General features: G+C 31.8%; 1 protein-coding gene across 2 annotated transcripts in view; it reads left to right on the top strand.

Annotated features, from left to right (window-relative positions):
* Positions 1–20,955, top strand: part of PHF14 (PHD finger protein 14) — a 201,108-nt gene that overhangs the window by 73,866 nt on the left and 106,287 nt on the right. For both annotated transcript variants that reach the window (XM_011990866.1, XM_011990867.1), the window contains exons 14-16: positions 2,995–3,163; positions 13,219–13,269; positions 13,393–13,514. In XM_011990866.1, the coding sequence (XP_011846256.1) occupies positions 2,995–3,163; positions 13,219–13,269; positions 13,393–13,514 (342 nt within the window). The remainder of the gene's footprint in view (positions 1–2,994; positions 3,164–13,218; positions 13,270–13,392; positions 13,515–20,955) is intronic.

The following is a 20,955-nucleotide window of genomic DNA, read 5'->3' as shown; positions in this document are numbered from 1 at the left end:
AAAAAAAAAAAAAAAAAATTATTTGATTTCGTTGAATTAGACAGGCCATGGATTTAGGTTATTATTTCTTAACATCTTGTATACCAATTGATGTAGCAGAAACACTTTTACATATCTTAAATGCTATTTATAAGATGAAGGCTATAGTGTTTAATAGATTGTTGAAGAATGGGTAAGAAGTATTATGTCCATAATACTCTTGTAGTCTACTCAGTGTAGACTCTATCTACTGCAACAATCATGTGGTGGTTGTCTTGAAATAGGAATGGATATATTCTGCATTGGCCGTTACATTTGTTTTGATTTTTTGAGTTGTTCAGTGTTTTGTGGTGCTCAGGGTATAGCATTTCTATTCTCTGGGAATTAGAGAGCCAAATTTCTTTGTCACCTAACTATATTAGTTTTAGTGGGGATGGAAGTGAACATAAGAATAAATAATGTCCCGACAAGGGTAATAGCTACCGAAAGAGAAGCAAAGAGGAAATATTTCAGTTTTTTTAAAAAACAAAACAATGATTTATCTGAAAAAGGTACTTGCTTCTATACCCAGGGGATTTAGATAACATTACGTTTGCCTGTTATTTAAATAGACAAACAACATATTTTAAAAGTAAATTAGAGCCTGGCTTGGTGGCTCACACCTGTTATCCCAGCACTTTGGAAGGCTGAGGCGGGCAGATCACCTGAGATCAGGAGTTTGAGACCAGCTTGGCCAACATATAGTGAAACCCTGTCTCTACTAAAAAATCCAAAATTAACTGCGCATGGTGGCACACAACTGTAGTCCCAGCTACTTAGGAAGCTGAGGCAGGAGAATCAATCGCTTAAAAAAGGTGGAGGTTGCAGACTGTCTCAAAAAAAAAAAAAAGTGAATTAGAACTGTTTGAGAAACTTTGACTATGTTTCATTCAACTGATAGAAATGATCAAGTAGCATTAAGATTATAATTTAATGCTGAAAAGTGAAGCAATGGGCCTTTTTGTAATATAATTTGGTAATTTCTCTAGTCATCTCTGTTTCGAAGGCTGTTGCATTTATTGTTACTAACAATATCTAACATTTCTGGGGTTTTCACAGTTCTGCTAATAAAGTCAGAATATACTTACCATTTCAATTCTGAGATTCTGTAAGGTGTGTATTTTCTCTTACCAGTCCTTGATGTTTTCATATGGGACAAATGCAGGAGCAATTTAGTATATTCATTTAGTTGTATTTTTGTTATGATGGTAATCTGACAATCTAGGGGACAATGTGCTAGCTATAGTTACATGAAGGGTAGCAATAGATACATAAATGTTTTCTGAGTAATACATGATTATGTACATTTTTGTTTTGCTTTCACTGAATTTCTAGTGCTAAAATTTTTGCTAACCTATTCTTAAAGAATTGGAAATTTTAAGATATTTACATTAATACGTTAAGGATTCATTTGTATTTTAGGAATAATATCTTTGCATTAACAAAACAAATGGTACTTGGTATTTAACTCTGTTGTTGGAGTTCAAAAATTAAAGCTGTCACTTTTACAATTAAATATTAGTTTAATAAGTTTACAGTATTAGTGAAAGATGTGAATATTGATGGAGGATGAAATCGAATCATAAATCTTTGAAAATTCTTGCTATGAGAATTATAAGCTACATTCAAAGATACTGATATAAACATATACAAACTAAATATCAAATACACTTTTACAGATTATAATCATTTTTATTAAGAGAATACTATCAAACTTTTGGAGAATTTGCCTTTGATCATTCTTTTACAGTTGAAGAAAATATAAGTAAAAATGTACTTTTAACAACTGGTTTTAACTTTTTGAAATGGTCCTTTATGATTCACAATATAAAGATTTCCAGCAGTCCTTGTTTAGATTTTTGCTGTCTAAATGTTAGCCACTAGCCACCTACGGCTATTTAAATTTAAATCAATTAATATTGAAATTTGAAATTTTCTCAGTTGTTATTTGCCACATTTCAAGTGCTCAGTAACCATCTATGGCTAGTGGCTACTGTTCTGGACAGTGCAGATATGTAGATAATCCCAATGTTATAAAAAGTTTTGTGGGATACCACTTGTCTAAAGTTTTAGTTTCAATTAATTTTTAATATTACCCATATTAAAATTTTTAATAAATGCTACTTTAACAAATTCCTTTGGTAAATAAATGTATATTTCTTCTTTTAGAAGTAGTAGGGGCCACCAACTAACATGACCCTTTTTTCCTCCAACACTTCTTGGAGTCTGTTTCTATAGTTTCTTTAAGTAGTATATTCAGCACAACTTGTCATTGACTACAATTAAAAGATATGATAACTGTGACAAGGAGTAGTGTTAGGGTCCATGAAGGACTTCGATTTTTAGATATCACAGTATATGTCATTTAAAGAAAAGTCATACTTTCCAAAGGTAAATTATTATTATTATTTAAGATAGAGTCTTGCTCATGTTACCCAGGCTGGAGTGCAGTGTTGCAATCATGGCTCACCGCAGCCTTGATCTCCTGGGCTCAAGTGACCTTTTCACGTCAGCTTCCTGAGTAGCTGGGATTATGGGTGTGTGCCACCAAGCCTGGCTAATTTTCTGTTTTTTGGTTTTTTTTTTTGTGAAGACAGTTGTCTCACTATGTTGTGAGCAATCATCCTGCCTCAGTCTCCTGAAGTGCTGGGATTATGGGTGTGAGCCACTGCAGCTGACAAAACCACCTTTTTAATCAGTGTTGAATCTCATGTTGGTTCACTTAAACATATAGCATTGTTAAATGTGTTCTTATACTTACAGGATACATTAAATTGCCTTAAATATTATATTAACAGTAGTCACTCTTAGAAGAGTGTTTCTGAATGTTTTTTCATTATATACCCTGTGATCATATTACCTGTGTATATTTTTACATATTCTTCTTATATACCTGGATTTTGTATTTATAAAAGCTATAGCTAAAGCCTGAAGATAATAATAAATACATGACTTAAATTTTTCCCGTTTATGTAGGCAGTGCTCAGAATGTGACCAGGCAGGGAGCAGTGACATGGAAGCAGACATGGCCATGGAAACCCTACCAGATGGAACCAAACGATCAAGGAGGCAGATTAAGGAACCAGTGAAATTTGTTCCACAGGATGTGCCACCTGAACCCAAGAAGATTCCAATAAGAAATACGGTAGTTTATTTTTTATTTATCATAAGCATCATACAATTCTGACGCCAAAATTTCAGAGGGTGAGAAAGACACAGGGCAAACATATACTTAGAAGTCAAAGAAAAAGACATGCATATTACTATTGGTTACTCTTAACAATTTTTTTCTATATTGTGAAATATACCACATGCTTACCTGAGTGTTTGTAGTTTGTATTTTGTTGGAGGCATAATAATAATGGACACACCAGAGCATCCATCACCCACCTTAAAAGACAGACCATTCCCAAAGCTTTAGAAGTTTCCTGTAAATCCTCGACAATCTCATCTTTATCTGTCTAGCCCAGAGGCCACCTCTTTACTCAGCTTTATGTTTCTCATTCATTTCTTTTTCTTTATAGAAGAGATTTACACTGTAAATCTATATACTTATGAATAATACGTGGTTTATTTTTATAGGTTTTGAATTTCATATGAGTGGAATCAAATGTTTTTCTCTGGTAATTTGATATTTTGACCAAAATTATGTTGATTTGATTCAGACATGCTGATCCATGTAGTTGTAGTTTATTTATTTTCACTAATGTATAGTTTTCTATGGAAAGAATAGATTATTACCTAGTTTTTCTTTTGCTTTGTTGATGGGCAGTTAGGTTATTTTCATGCTTTTCTACTCTATACAGCTTTGTTTTAAATGTTCCTATAAATATCTCCTGCAGCATGGTAACAGGGAGTTTGTGTATGTATTAAGGTGTAGATTTGCTAAGTTACAGACTATCTGCATCTTCAGTTTTGCTAGATAACTGCAATTGTTTTCCAAATCAGTTCACACTCATACTAGCAATGGATAATATTTCTGTTGCTTCACAAACTTTTGTCCAGTGTTTTAATGCTTTCCAATGTGATGCAGGGAAAATAGCATATTGACATTTTATGTTGCAGTTCTCTCAGTACTCATGATTTGGAGCATCTATTTACTTATTTTTGGTAAATTGTATTTCCTTTTCTGGGAAATGTGTATGCAAGCCTTTCACCAATTTTTCTGTTGGGGTGTTTACCTTTTTCTCATTGCAAATTCTTTGAGGCCAGGTTTTAAAGAGTTTCTTCTGGGGAAATCATTTATGTTCATTTTTACCAGGTACCTTGAAAGGGCCTCTACCAACTTGAGAATATTTTAAATAAAAGTTTGGTGTGTATGTTTTCTATTACATCAGGAGTGTAAATTTCAAACCTTTAAGTGCTGGCTTACGGTTATGAATTCTTAGGGCATACTTTCCTGGCTTGAGCTGAGGCAGGCACTTTTCAAAAATCTTTCTTTCCACAGGGGAGATATAAAGATATTTTTAGGGTTAGCTGTCATCATTTGTTTTGTTACCTGTTTCATTTTAAAGAGTCTTTGGTTTTTTTTCTTCCAAGTAACAGTTTTCTCAAAAAAAATTTTTTAATCTGTATTAACCTCCTGTGTTATAATCACTTGAAAGATCTTATTTGGGAGAATTCACTTTGATTTTTTAAATCAGTTTTGTGTTATGGGCTCATATGAAATTGATGAGGCAAATCTGAGAATTGTTATCTCTTAGATAATTAAAATAGTTTATTTTGGGTGCTCTAAGTAGATAGACTTGAAATAGTTTTTATTTGTAGTTTCTGCTGTTGATAACTCTTTTTTTAGGCTTCAAAAATATATTTTGTTTATAAGGGAACTAGAGAGAATTTTCCTTTGTTAAATAAGCCTGCCAGTTTGTATTTCTAAAATATTTTCTATAATTGTTTGAAAATGGTAACTACAGTTATTCTTGAGATCTTAGAGAAGAGTTATTACTTCATGTGTCTGTCTGCAAAGATTATCCTCTTATGAAACATTATTTTTCCAGTTTCTTTATTGTTTCAAGAAAGCCTTGTGATTAGTGTTATCATCCTTAAATTTGGAGTTATCATATAGAGAGAAATTATGTATATTACAGTGATATTTTTGTGCCCATAGTTCAGTATTACTTGAAATAAAAGAGAACTCTTTAATATTAAAGGATCCTTCTATTTTTTTCTCTCCTTTACTGGTCTGCTTTTTTTTTATCCTAAGGAAGCTTAAAAATTTGCTAATATAATCACATTCCTTTCATCTTGTTCTTTGTCTCTAGTTTTCTTGTTTAAAAGTTTTAGACTTAATTACAGATTTTGGTCAGTGAAACACCGGGAAAAGAGTCCATGGCCAATAATTTCAGGAAATGCAGTGTGATTATGTTCTTACTTGTAGAAATTCCAATGCATGTTGAAGCTCCAAAAAAAATTCTAATATTTAGAAATAGGATTACTTTGATCTGTTCTTTTTCTTAACTTGTTTTTATCAAAAAAGCATTTTTTAGGAATCTTTTTATTTTATTTTTTATTTTTGGTAGCATGGAGTACTGTGTGGTGCTAAGTTTGGAAATGATGCTCCAGAGACCATGGATTACTTGCATTAGGACCATCTTGGATATTTATTGAAATGTAGACTTTGGACCCACCCTAGAGCTAGTACAGACTTTAGACCCATTCTAGAATTAATGAATTAGAATTTATGGGGTTTGACTAAGCAGATTTCTTAGGTGCTAAGCTTATACTAAATAAAAGTTGAAAATGACTATCAATGGTGATTACCTTTCCTCTTTCCCTCTCATCTTTTCTGCCTGCCTTCCAACAATCCATTCAGAAAACCAGACAGTTGGTGTAAGGTATCATACTAAACTTCAAGGAATGTAGGAATGAGAGATACAGAAGAGAGTGATCAGTCATTTTGATCTTGATCTTACCATTTATGCTGAGTTCCTGTTGTTACCTTAAGTTTTTACTTATTTCTATTTCAGAGTTGTATTTATCTTTTTTAATTAATAGGTGGTATGGTGAAAAATGAGGTGTTCTAGTTGTGTTTCTTAGAACAGTGTTAATTATGAGAGACCAGGCATACAACAGCTTACTAACTTGTATAAATACCTTTTGCAATATCAAACTGATTTTTCTCTCCTATTGTTACATTTTTAAACTATTGCTCCCAATATCCTCCTACTTATACTTTTATTTTAGCACATGTATTACAATTGGGAACATTCTGTCTTGAAATACATTATTATAGTATTTTTATTTTTGTCAGTGTTTCATTTTTCCTACCATTAATTGATCAAAGTATAATTTGTTTTCATGTTAGTCTTATTATTCTACCATGATTTTGAAGAAAATTTTACCTACATGACATACATAGGGCAATCATGACATACCCCAAGCTCATAGACCTGAATTCCTGGCAGACAGCGATTGTCCTGTTTACCACAGAAGAATGGGTCCCATTCTTGTGTTTCATCAGTGAAATTATAGAATTATTGTAAAGGCAGCCTAAGAAAGCTCTGTTTCAGTACTTTGTTATTTAGATATTTCCTCTGCATTATTTCTATGTGGAACTTTTTACTTCCTTTTAGGCAAGGAAATTAATTTTGAAGAAAATATAAATTAGCTTACCCATATCCCTTTTGAAGTTACTTTAAAATTGATGTTTATACTTATGGACATATTTTCTAATACTCTAATGTAACTTGAAAGCTTTCAGATTTTCTTTTTGCTTTCTTTGCACTCTATGTCATGACTTTTTATCTTTTATAGAAGTGCCAAAGGACTTGTTGGAACCTGTCTTTCCATAGTTTTTACACACATGCGTCATCATCTACTGTCTTTGAAGTTCTGAGATCTTTCTTCCTGACTTACAAATTCTGGTTGTGTTTTATGTATTTTCTTTTTTGTAAAATAAGTGCAACAAATAGTCAAAATACTTTTTAGCAGCTTTGACTGAAAATCATATTGTTTTTCAGGATGCATTATTTCTTTTAGATCATTATTTTGGAAGGGGATTTAAACACATTTAATCGTTTTTCCATCACACTTAACAATGTGAGCCACTAGCCTGTTCTAAGTGGCAGTCTTTATTTGAGAGATAATCAAATATCCTAGAGCCTACTTTTATTACATTTATGTTTTAACTAATTTTACACATGTGTAAAGTACCTATTTAATAATGTTTAAATGTAAGTCTTGAGAATCTGAAAATATGAAATATGTTTCATATAAATATTTTTTAGATGCTAGTTTAGGAAAAATGTTGAAGCACTTGGATTCAGTTCTATTGAAGTGACTACAGATTACTATACATTATGTTCATATTTATTTTACTTAACTGTTTGAATTATTACAGTTCTGGGAAAGAAGGGTTATTTGTGGGGGCTTTACATACCAGAGTTTTATATTATCAGACTCAAGGTGACCTCTGAGGTATAAGTCAGATTATAAAACCTCTGTCTGTCATAGATTCTTAGAAGAAACCCTGGCAAACAGTTTTTGTAGTGAACTAGAACTCACTTTGGCTACTTGGAAGAGATCTACTCTGTGGGTGTCCTTAGCTCAAGTAATCTTATTCAAAACCCTGAGACTCCTGTTTTGCTTTTTGCCTCTTGGAAATCCATCACTTTAGTTTATTCCTAGGAGTATGAAATAAAGATAAGAATAGGTGGAGCTTCAAGACTTTACTTATTTTGTATGTACCATTATCTCTGAGAAGGTTTTTATAGCAGCACTTACTTGTCATGTGGAATATATATTTTATTATATATCATTAGACCCATAGTTATTTCAGTTTATAGTAGTTAAGACAAATTGGTCATGATTTTCTTTTTATTCTCCCATGTATTTTCATAACCCTGTTAATATAAGCTAAATTAGGTAAAAAGAAACTCTACAGCCAGTTGACCAAAGGGAAAGCACTCATTTTTGGTGACTGCCATTCCATCTGTTGTTTATTGATAGCCAACAGAAACAGATGACACCTTGTTCATAATTTGTTTTTTGTATATAGCAGTTTTCTTTGAATATTTTATGAACTTTAACTTGTTTTCAATATAGTTTCATAATTGAAAGACAGATATTTTTAGGAATTATATATATGTATAATTTTATATTTTTTAGAAATTATATATAATTATCTATTACTACATATAATATATACTATACATATAATTTTATAGTCTTAGGAATTAAATATATATTGTATTTATATATATTAGAATACATTTTATATTGAAGCATTTTTGAATAGCTGCCAGAAAGCTATTGGTATTTATTCCCCAGCATAAATCTAATGCTATTTAGCTTAACAGAGGTTTTCAAAGTTTGACTTAATTGTCCTAATTAACATTGATTTTGGAATTTTGCCTATGAATAAGCATGTTCTATTTTTACATATAAGTTACAGAGAGAGGCATTTCTTATGATTCATCTAACCATATATGACTGACTTTAATTATTAATTTGTATAAATATTGATTTGTCAACAAAAACACGAGTGTTAAATTTAGTGACCTGGTCACAAGTGAATATATGAAGCCTTGTTTAGTGGTATCAAAGATGTTAAAGTACTGACTCTCTTTTAATTTTAAATTTAGTTCATTTGCCAAATGAATCATGCATTTAACTTTATTGCAAATTAAAATGACCTCAGTTCTAAAAAATTAAAATGATAGAGGAGTTAGAAAAATGATAGAGGAGTTAGAAAAATGTTTAGTTGTTTGTTTTAGATGAATAAACTATTTATTTATTTATTTTTATGTTTATTTTTTTGAGACAGAGTCTCGCTTTGTCGCCCAGGCTGGAGTGCAGTGGTGTGATCTTGGCTCACTGCAACCTCTGCCTCCCAGGATCAAGCGATTCTCATGCCTCAGCCTCCTGGGTAGCTGAGACTACAGATGTGCGCCACCACATCCGGCTAAGTTTTGTATTTTTAGTAGAGATGAGATTTTGCCGTGTTGGCCAGGCTGGTTTAAAACTCCTTACCTCAGGTGATCCACACGCCTCGGCCTCCCAAAGTACTGAGATCATGCCTCGGCCTCCCAAAGTACTGAGATCACCGGCCTGAGCCACTGTGCCCAGCCAGAATAAACTATTTAAAATTTGCCTGCTAGATAAGATAATTTTACACCTTTTCAGTTTAAATACATTGTCTCTAATACCATGCCAATCTCTTCTATGGATTTTTTAATCACCTCTTTTCAAGTAAGTTTATCACGGACAGATTACAAGCAAGGTGATCTAAGCAGCTCAGGTTGTAATTATTCCCTAGGTAAATCAGGTTCTTAAAAAAAAAAAACAAAACAAAAAATTGAAATGTGTCAAGATTTGGAATGAGTTTTAAACTTTCATTTACTTTTAATAGCTTAACTAATTACTGTCAAAATGAATCAGTTTGGAATTGCACCCCAGCTTGATTAATCATGTGGAGTTTCCAGGTAACGTATCTGTTACATTCTGAAGCACATACTTGAAAAGTAAAATTCTTCTTTCTTCCACATATTATTTTCATCCTACTGTTTTATTGTTGCTAAAGTCATTGTAGCCTCAAAATATATCATAAAAGGACCACCCTGTTATATATACTTCTATTCATCTGAGATGGGACAAGCTCTTTGGTAACTGAAATTTGTCAGATGAGCCATACTTGTTTTTGTTTTTCTTCTTGCTTTTTTGTACCATTTCTCCCTCTTTTAAATTCCGCTTATGTTTTGGGATTCATTCAAGGACACTGCTTTTAAGATAACTTGTCCTTAGGCAGTTATGAATTTCCATAGTTACAGTTGCTGCCACTTCATTAAAACTAGGAAAAAAAAAAAAACAACACAGCTTTCAACATTTTCTTGGCTGGAGGACTTGGTATTTTATATAGTTATATTTGCATCAAATTCTCTTTTTTTTTTTCTTTGGAAATATTAGTAATGTGATAAATGCTAAATTAGAGTGCTGTAATTACTTTGGTAATGAATCAAGTTGGTGAATAGTATGGAGCTACCAAATTAGGTAGACTATAGTGCCAGTTTGAATTTACCCTTTATTGGGTATAATTCTCTAACTTCATTTGAAATGTAAGAAATCTTCATTGGGTGTCACAATGTTACAGTTTAGTTTAAGTATTCAAGTGCAATAAGAGATTTGCATTCTTAATGATTTTGTTCATTTCTATTTGGGATTAAATTATTAATCTTGGATTAGCCATGCAAGAAAAGTCACTGAAGTGACAGTTGAGATAACTGAGTTTAAGGTTTACCTCAGAAACTTACCAGCTGTGTGACATCAGCAAGTCATTTCTCTGGATTGCTTTTTCAGAGCTCTAAGATGATATTATTTTATATTTCTATAACAAGTTTGTTTTTATAGATGGATATTGTTTATGTGTCTTGTGCTATTTTAAAGTATTACCCGAATATATCAGTGATTACCATTTGGTAATAAATGTACTTAAAGTGACTATTTTAGATAATTACAAATACACCTAATATATGAGAAGAAATTTATAAATATAAAGAGAAATGGAGCTATACCATTGTGTGATTAAATCACTAATTGGCATTATACTATATGATGCTAATTGCAATCTGGGTATGAAGAGAGTTTCAGTTGATGGAGTTATACCAGATATTTGAAGATTTAAGTTATTATCAAAATGGTAAATAAACATCCTTAAAAGAATTGAAAACATGAACTTGCAACATTAACATACATACTTGAAAAATTAATTCAAAACTAGATGATACATTTGCTAGTTTGTTACCTAAAAGATGAGTTGGATGAAGAAAAATGTGAAAATGTATGGCAGTGTTTTGCACATTCTGTTTAGAAGTTTGTGGAACTCAAATGAGTAATTTGAGTATTTTCCACTTGATGCTGGTTTCTAATTTGGAACATCTTATTGAAATGCCCTGTAGGCCAGGTGCGGTGATTCACTCCTGTAATCCCAGTACTTTGGGAGGCCAAGGCAGGTGGATTGCTTTAGGTCAGGAGTTCGAGACCAGCCTGGCCAACATGGCAAAACGCCTTCTCCAGTAAAAATGCAAAGATTAGCCAGGCTTGGTGGTGCACACCTGTGATCCCAGCTACTTGCGAGGCTGAGGTATGAGAATTGCTTGACCCTGGGAGGCGGAAGCTACAGTGAGCCAAGACTGCTGCACTGCACTCCAGTCTGAGCGACAGAAGAAGATTCTGTCTAAAAAAAGAAAAAAGCCCTGTAAATATACATTATGCAAATTAGATAATAGAGTACCAAATTAGGGAAAAATAAACTTTTTGTCAAATTTATATTTTATTTATTTATTTATTTTTGAGACAGTCTCGTCCTGTTGTGCAGGCTTGGAATGCAGTGACTCCATCATGGCTCACTGCAGCATACATCTCCTGTGCTCAAGTTATCTTCTCACCACAGCCTCTTGAGTAGCTACAAGCACTCACAACCATGCCTAGCTGATTTTTTCATTTTTATTGTTAGTAGAGATGAGGTCTCTCTGTGTTGCCCAGGCTGGTCTTGAACTTCTAAGCTCAAGCAGTCTTCCCACCTTAGCCTCTCAAAGTGTTGAGATTATGGCCATGAGCCATGGTACCTGGCCTGTCAGTCAAATCTTTTAATTTGTATTATATAGTATCATCATTCATTAGTTTTGATTTACCCACTTATACATTTATTTTATTATAACAAGTTAATTGAGACTTTATGTCATAAGCATTGTGCTAAGTTTAATTGGGTGTAGAAAGATGAATATGCTATGGTCCTTACCAAGTTGGAAATGAATTTTGTAAGGAGACAGAGAGTAAAGCATTAAAGGGCCAGAGTGGCACAGAAGGAAAAGAGATGAATATAGAAATTACTAGCCGTAAGTTTTCAGTTAGAACTTGAATAAGTGTTGTTAAGGGCCTTTCTGCACTGGTGTCCTTAAACTTACATGTATTTGACCTACTTAGGATTCTTGTTAAAAGACAGATTCTAATTCAGTGTGTCGGAGTGAGCCTGAGATTTTGCATTTCTAATATACACTCAGGTGATGCCAGTGATTATGGGTCATGACTGGTATTTTGAGAAGCAAGTCTCAGTATTGTTCTTTGGAAGTAAGAATTATAGATGTAGGATCTGCATTTAAAGGCCTTTCCTAGATATAGTCTTCATTTTTCTTTCTAATTACTTCCATAATATAATTAAAACATACTAATTGGCAATATAAATGTAAACAGATACATATTTTATAAATTTACTTTTTTTGAATGACAATTTAGTTGACTCTTGGCTATTTAGGGACAGATTAAATGGTAAGCAGTTAGCCATGGTATTAAATAACAGTGTACTTAGTATCATGAAGAATTGAAATTACAGTAATGTAAGAAACACTAATATATCTATACTATAATGTAATTCTGTTTAGAATTATTTGGTACCTACTCTAGCTTGGGAGTGTTCCTTGATCTCAGCTGTCAAAGTAATTTTTGGGAGCAGTGCCTGCATTCTCTTCCATTCTCTAAGGAATAGTGGTCTGCATATGGGAATTATAAAATCTACAGAGGCTGTGCTGTGATTGGTGGAGATTTCTAACATATTGGCTGCAAATACTGATGTAGTTACAGTTCTTTTAAACATTTGTATGCATTCTTTCTAATGGTAAATGTATTCTGAAATATATGAAGTGAATTTTAGCTAAATTAGTTTAAAATGTCATTTTATGTGGCATTTTAATTAGTTTTATGTTAACTAGGATTATGGATATGTGAGACCTTTTCCTTCTACTTTTTTTGGCTGCTTAAGAATTATTTCTTTACATAAACATGTATACACATGCATACATGTAGGCAAATAATGTGTGTAGTATGATCCCAGGTTTAGCATTTCAGCTGTATAAGTCATATGTGATAAGTTATGAAAATTTAAATGTAAATCATAATTATGGACAATTATGAAGTATGGAAAAAATCCTTTAAAATAAGTTTGGAGAATTCATTTTTTTCTATCAGATACATGTTTATTTAAAAGTAAAGTACTATAAAGTATATTTAATTTGTTACTTTTTATTTCCTATGTCATAAATGGTAACAAAATGCAGTGGTCCAATATAGTATTAATTAGAAATAACTAATTTTGCAAGTGCCTAACTTAAGCAATAACATTAACAGAGGAAATTTATTTTTATCATTAATTAAACATTAGATATACTGTGGATTTTTGTTTTTTTGTTTTTTGTTGTTTTTTTTTTCCAGAGAACCAGAGGACGAAAACGGAGCTTCGTTCCTGAGGAAGAAAAACATGAGGTTGGAATAAGTTAAGCACTTTTACACAGTCTTAACTTTGAGAAATTTTCTTGCTTAAAATTGTTTCCCTCATATCCTTATTTTGTTTTGTTATGTTTTATTTTATTATCCCTTGTATGGCAGGAAAGAGTTCCTAGAGAGAGAAGACAAAGACAGTCTGTGTTGCAAAAGAAGCCCAAGGCTGAAGATTTAAGAACTGAATGTGCAACTTGCAAGGGAACTGGAGACAATGAAAATCTTGTCAGGTAAGTTGGATGCTAAAACCTTGTCTTTAGGGGATGAAAGTTCCATGTTTATTATTTTCTCATCACAGAAAAAATGAAAAAAACAATTTCAGGATAGGACCTTTCTCAAAATATTATGTAGTGGAAACAATACTTCAGAAACAGATTTCGTCCACTTCTTAACCTCTCACACATGGTTATGCTCTGGATTTAGATGTAAATAAAGAGTAATAATTTGCATTTTTAACACAGGGAATTATTTTTCTCTTGACAAGAGAAGTTGACAATGCTCTCTATATAGAGGCTATAAAAGTAATTTGATCTAAACACTGTGTACTAAGATTATGTTTTATGTCATAAAATAATAAAGTTACTAAGCTCTGTTAGCATATTTTAAATGTTTGAAATTTAGAAGCAATGGTGAGAAGACAGACTTTTTATTGACAAGAACTTAATTAGCATTTTCTTATTGCTTATCAAAACAAATGTGTTAAATGCTTCTCCCTTACGAAATAAAGAAAGGTGAAAAGATGGCCTAGGTTGATTTTATTTTTTGTTTTGTCTTTGTTTCTTTGTTTCGTTTTGGTACTTTTTTTTTTTTTTTTAATCAGACATAATGCTAATCAGAAATCTTAGCTGATGCTGCACATTGGCTTTTCCCAATGGTCCAGAGGCTGCTAATTTTAGCAGAAATGAAGAAATTGATCAAAGCTCTGGGTGAGATGGCAGAGTGAATGGGTGGACAAAAAGAGAGCTAATTTAAAAGAGGCATCAGACTTTCAAAAAACAGTGTTACAAAGGTTCTTACAGTTCTTATAGGGACTTTGTAAGGGAATCCATTCTGATTTCTTTAAAAACATTGTCTTCTGGTAAAGCCCTGTCAAATTAAATGAGGACACAGAAATTAAACATTTCAAAAAGAATAAACATATTTATAAAACAAATATATTAGTGTTGTTGTATGTTTTTAAATATTTACTTCCAAATGATTTAATCTATTTTGGTCATTAAAAATATGATTTGTCTTAATTTCTCAAAGAAAGGCATGAGGTCTTAATTTTATGAGTTTTTTATACTATCAATGAGAAAGATAAAGAGAAAGTAAAAATTACAGTAGAAAAAGAGAAAGCTCTTCGACAAAGTTAAGAAAGTTTATAATAATTGGCTAATTTTTTTGAGATAGTCCATATAGAATGTCTTGGGAGCTATCCTGAAGGTTAAGTTTATTAAAATTTAGGGTAAAGTAGTAAGTAGTTCGAAGTTCAGGAGATACACATGAATAATTCTGACCACAGTATAACTTTTGCAGTATGTCAAAAATGAAATCCCAAGCGTAAGCATAACATAATGGAGTAAATGAAACAACAAAAATAGAGAAAAATACATATATAATATATATTATATAATGAACAAAAATTTAATTCAGGAAAATTCCCTTGGGGTTGAGGATGGAGTTGAGGACTATGATTAATTTGAAACAGTAGTTAAAAACTTACAGAGGTGGTGATCCTTCTATTAATTATTTGAACCTGTATGAGTCTCTACTGTCTTACTAATTTTTTTTTTAAATATGAGATTGATTGAGGCCTTTTTGCTGTAGGACTTAGAGGTTTTTATCAGATTTTTTGTTTTGCTTTTGTCATATGTTAGAAATTAGGAAACTGAGAAATACAATTTTTATTTTAAAAGTCAGTTTATGATAGATTTCCAACCCGTCGTATTTTAGTTGTTTAATAAAAAAAAGTGCCATCTTTCTTCTAATTTTGATAAGATTTTTGAATAGTATTACTCTATATTATTTATTTAGTTTCTGTTGTAAAATTTTTATTTCTAATTGCATTATTACAATATGCCAATGTCTGGAATTTTGTGAAAGTCTTCTGGAAGGTAAAGATATTTGTATTACTCTGAAATAATGGATATACAAAGTCCCCTTCCTTGGTTTTGCCTTATTAAGAAGATAATATCGTAAATTGTCTGCAAAGTTTTAAAGAGGTAATGTAGAGGAAATTAAATGTTTTATTGATACTGTATTTTAATATTTCTTAGGACAAGATAAGCTGGATATAAAGCAATGCCATAAAATATTTTTGGTTATAATGTGATCTTTAAAAAAAAGTACACTGTTTATGCACTATTCTTCTTGGGTTGAAGAATTTTATTTTATATAAAATTCCATATGTTTAATAAAAGTAATCTCATAAGCTAATATCTGCCATTTTCCCTGGCATCTCATATTTTGGAACTGGCACTGTTATTGTTTGAAAATCACCCCCCAAAAGTCTACACTTTTTTATTCTATTGCATCTTAAATACTGTCTATACATGCTATTTTTTTAACTTTCAAATAAGATATTTTAAATAAGGATTTCTTTTCTCTAAAGATATATTTCAGCGCTTACTCAGAGTTATGTGTATGTCTGTTAGGTTCTCTTTTAAAATTAAACTTCATGGGTCACAATTAGTTTTTTATTTAATATACTGTGTTTACTTTCTCAAGTTCTTTTAAACTAATGTTTATATCTCACTAGCACCTGCTCTTCAGCAGTTTTGATTTTTTAAACCACACTTCTCTATGTAATTCAGGCTATATAGAAAATTCTTTCTAATTGTCCTTGCTTTTTTAGTTATTTGTATATGTTTACTTGTGAATTTACATGTATAATTTTTTATATCATTGAACAATTGCATGCAATTTGTCAGTAAACTGTAATTAGTAGGTTTCAACTGTTATTTTCTGCTTTGCCTGTTTATCTTGGGACTTTGGCGAGTAATTTAGCATTTCTGTGCCTTCGTTTCCCCCCTGTTGTAAATGGTCACAATCATACTGTGCTTCATTAGGTACCTTATGAATAATTGCTGAGTGATAGTAAGGTTCTTTCCATATAAAATATTAGAACAGTAGTAGTATTTAGTAACACAAGGAATACATGTATGTGTGCATTGAAATAAAGGTCACAATTGGTAAATATGTTTCCAGTTATAATAAATACTTGTTATGTCAGAAAATGTACATGTCCTGTTTTTGTATGTAATTTTGTCTAGAGTCTAGGAGACAAAAAGAAATTTGTCATTACATGTTTTCTAAAATGATTAGATTGAAGTTTTACAGCATCTTAGGGAATTTTATTTTTTTAAGTGCAAGTTTTTTGCCATCTACTTTTAAAATTTAATTAGAAATTATCTGAGAAGTTTTCATCAAAATATGTATTTCTTTATGTTATTTAATGCAATCTAAATGCTAAAGGTCAAATTGAAAAACTATATCATGGAATTGTGAGGTCTTAAAGGCTTTGTCTGTGATAGGCTTTGTCTGTGATAGGTCATTCTTTGTTGGAAGTAGTTATGGAACTACTTAGTGATACCTTATTTGTTTTTGTTTCCACAGTTCATGGCACATTTAGTACTCAGAAAATGCTTGATAAATGAACTCTGCATAAGTAATGACTGAGTATTCTTTTGCTGAATTAAACTGTCACTATTATAATTTAATTCTAGAGCAAATTGAGTCACAAAATATAATGTTTGATGAAGATATTTAAAGGGCTTAATAAAGGACAATTGATTTTTTGTCACAAAAATGTAGTGGATAGTTGATAGTTTTTCCTCCCCTGTATTTTAAGTAAGGAAATAGATTTGAGAATAATTGATGAATCTATGAAAAGTAGAAATGAAGTGATTCCTTTCCTTGAACGTATGTGAAAGGGAAGTGGGCCTGTCTTCTCTTTCAGTCTTTTATCAAACTATAAAATTAGAAATAACACCAAACTTCTAAACCTCAAATTTTATCTTAACTATATAAACTCAATGTGGCACATTTTATTACTTAATCAGAGATAGGAGAGAGAGAAGAAAGGTTTCCTAAAGCTAGGAACCCTGGAATCCGTGAGCCGTCTTAAATAGCATCTTTAATTTTATTTTGCATTGTGGCTATTTTTCAGAAGCATTGAGGGTAGGAAATGATCTATTAAGCTATTTCACTTTTATAGCTAATTCTACACTATTAATGCTTGCCAGATTCTCCCCTTTATTTGAGTATATGGCAAATTATATAGCTATTGAACCATTTTGATTACAAGGTTAGGGTGTCAATTTGATCTCTACACATTGTTGTTAGCACTTTTATTTATTTTACATTTAAAAATCTGGCTTGTCAGTGCATCCTCCCCAACTAAATTTGTTTGTATCGTAAGTTATTAGGAACACTAGCAAGAATTCATATATATTACATTTTGATTTCAAATAGTAGTCTCTCATCATTCTAATTACAACTTTTTTTTTTTTTTAGTTTTTGTTGTCACCCAGACTAGAGTGCAGTGGCACTTTTTTGACACAGTATAGCCTCTGCCTCCTGAGTTCAAGCAATCCTCTCACCTTTCAGCCTCCCGAGTAGATGAGACTTGATTTTTAGTTTTTAATTAACTTTTCTGTTCTAACTAGTATGGAGGCTTATAGACTTCCTGGGTCGTAATTGAAGGGGTTTTTCCCTGTGAGATTTGATTAGACTGAGAATAAACCTAAAACTGCTTTTAAGTTTAGTTACTATTTTTCATAAAACGTTAGGTCACTAAAAATGGATTATTTTAAATTTAACAAAGTGAAACCAGTCTTGTCCCTCTTAAGATTAGTTAGGATTGCATTTGATCAATCTTTCTTTCTTTCTCTCTTTCTCTCTTTCTCTCTTTCTCTCTTTCTCTCTTTCTCTCCCTCTTTCTCTCTTTCTCTCTTTCTCTCTTTCTCTCTTTCTCTCTTTCTCTCTTTCTCTCTCTCTCTCTCTCTCTTTCTCTCTTTCTTTCTTTCCTTTCTTTTCTTTCTTTCGGCAGACAGAGCCTTGCTTTGTCGTCCAGGCTGGAGTGCAATGGTGCAATCCTTGCTCTCTGCAACCTCCACCTCCCAAGTTCAAGCGATTCTCCTGCCTTAGCCTCCCGAGTAGCTGGGATTACAGGCATGCGCCACTACACCTGGCTAATTTTTTGTATTTTTAATAGAGACAGTGTTTCACCATGTTGGCCAGGCTGGTCTTGAACGATCCTAACCCCAGGTAATCCCCTTACCTCAGCGTCTCAAAGTACAGTCATGAGCCACCATGCCAAGCCTGGTGAATTTCTTAAAACAAATTTAGTTATTTTAATTTGATTATAGACTTGCCAAATTAGTGTTTCTTGTGTAGTTTATCATATAGTAATCACTCTTAATGGTGATAAAACATACATTTTCATGTAGGAATAGAATGATTTTCAAGTGATGATGCAAATGTATGTTATTTATAATACTTAAAAACTAAAACTGAGAAACAAATATAGATTCTTTAAATGATTCGTGTCTTCTAATAAACTTTAAATGCATTAAAAACATATTTCCTGCATAAGGACATTTTAAGATAAACTTCTGTTTCTCTTCTTTAACACTGCCAACAATTTCCTGGATAAGTTTTTTTTTTTTTTTTTTTTTTTAAATGATTGTTTCCAGAGCTTCGATTTCTAGTATTTCTTTCAATTAAGTTTGGCAAAGTATATTCATTCATGTTACCCTGACAACCTGTGTGATAATACCTTTTTCTTCCAATTTGACTACTGTTATTTCTGAAATAGGTTGTTTAAGTTAGCTTTTCTCCTTCAAAGTATCTTAAAAGCATAATTATTGTTTTGCTAATCTTTGTGTAGCTCTATCTTTGCCCCAAGTCACTAAACAAAAAGCACCTCCACAGTCGTTAGTCACATTAAGGAATCTTTGGCAAAATATTCAATCTTTTAAATTTTCATGTTAGATTTAATATAAAGTGCAGAGCTAAAGTAGTATAGCAAGATGTCTCTGAAGACGTACGGGCTTTCTAAAATTCTTAGCCTAAAGAATTTGCCACTTAACTCTTTTAACAGGATTTACATGAAAAGGGAAGAAAAGCCTGGCATTCTAAGTCCAAATTGATGAAGCATTGGGAATGTGAAAATTTTAAACAAAGGAATATAATTATGACCTTTTTAAAAGTTCATTTTCGTAGCTTTTTAACTGTCCTTTTGATTTTTACGTTTATTTTTAAAATAACTGTTACTGAAGCAGTTGCTTTTCAGGGAAATTCTGATATGATTACCAAATAATAGTGTCATCTAATAGTTAAGTAAAATTAAAACTCAATAAAATTAGTAACATCTATTTCTGCTACATTCTGTAGTGTTTAACATAATTACTTTCCTTTTCTGAGAAATACAAATATCTATTTTGTTCAGTGAACAGTTTTTTCTTTTTGTTGTTGTTTTTTTGAGATGGGGTTTCACTCTTGTCACCCAGGCAGGAGTGCAATGGCGTGATATTGGCTCACTGCAGCCTCTGCCTCTCGGGTTCAAGTGATTCTTCTGTCTCACCCTCCCAAGTAGCTAGGATTACAGGTTCACGCCACCACGCCAGCTAATTTTTGTATTTTTAGTAGAGATGGGGTTTCACCATATTGGTCAGGCTGGTCTCGAACTCCTGATCTCAGGTGATCTGCCTACCTTGGTCTCCCAAAGTTCTGGGATTACAGGCATGAACCACTGTGCCTGTCCCATGAACAGTTATTTTTTAAATATTTGTTTAAATCAAAAAGGATACTTTTATTGGGGTATCCTTTAGTTTTGAAAATTTTACCTTATTATTGTTTTTGAAAACCTTTTTATTCAATGATACGAGCTTTTAAAAAGCTACACTTTTTAGTTGAATCAGCTTAATAGAAGTAGAGCTCTTTAAAGATTGTCAATATTTAACATATGAATAGTGCTAGAATGTATAAAGAAATCTGCCTGAGCAGTGATTAACAAAGATATTTTTCTTTCCTTTTTAAATCAAAGTTAAATAGACAAAAAGAGCAAATGTTACCACTATTTAAATTTTATTATACATCATCTTTGCTGATATGTATTTTTCTGAATATACATTTTAATGGACCACAGTCTTAGTAATTTACATGTAGGCAACAACAACAAAAAAAGGCTGAAAAAATGACTGTTAACTATGTAGAAACCTCATTATAAATGCCTTATTTTACAGATCTTAAATCTAGACTATGTAAACTAGATAAACAATAAACTTCCCTAAAGTTGAACATTTTGTAATGATGAAATGAAACAAATAGAAACAGAAACACTGTTTCTTAAAATAGTATTTATAAATTGTTTCATCCAGTTGTTTGCTAACTTTTAGGCCTCAGCTTAAAATCAAACTTAAAATATGCAGAAAGTAGTTTCAGAATTGCCAACCAAAACCACTGTAAAAGGTAAATCTAACCAAGTTTAATAGTTGTTTGGCCTGTGTGTATGGGTTGGGGGGTGGTAAAAGTTACATACAATGAAATGCATATGTATTATGTGAATAAATTGGTGAATTTTGACAAAAGCATACAATTGTGTAACCCCCGTTTCTATCAAGATACAGAACATTTTCATTGCTCCAGAAAGGTCAAAGACAACGACTCTTCTATTTTTTTTTTTTT

This window comes from Mandrillus leucophaeus, unplaced genomic scaffold (assembly GCF_000951045.1).
Source record: "Mandrillus leucophaeus isolate KB7577 unplaced genomic scaffold, Mleu.le_1.0 Scaffold385, whole genome shotgun sequence".
Lineage (NCBI taxonomy): Eukaryota > Metazoa > Chordata > Mammalia > Primates > Cercopithecidae > Mandrillus > Mandrillus leucophaeus.
Note: the sequence above shows the minus strand (reverse complement) of the source record. Positions and strands in the feature narration are given on the sequence as shown.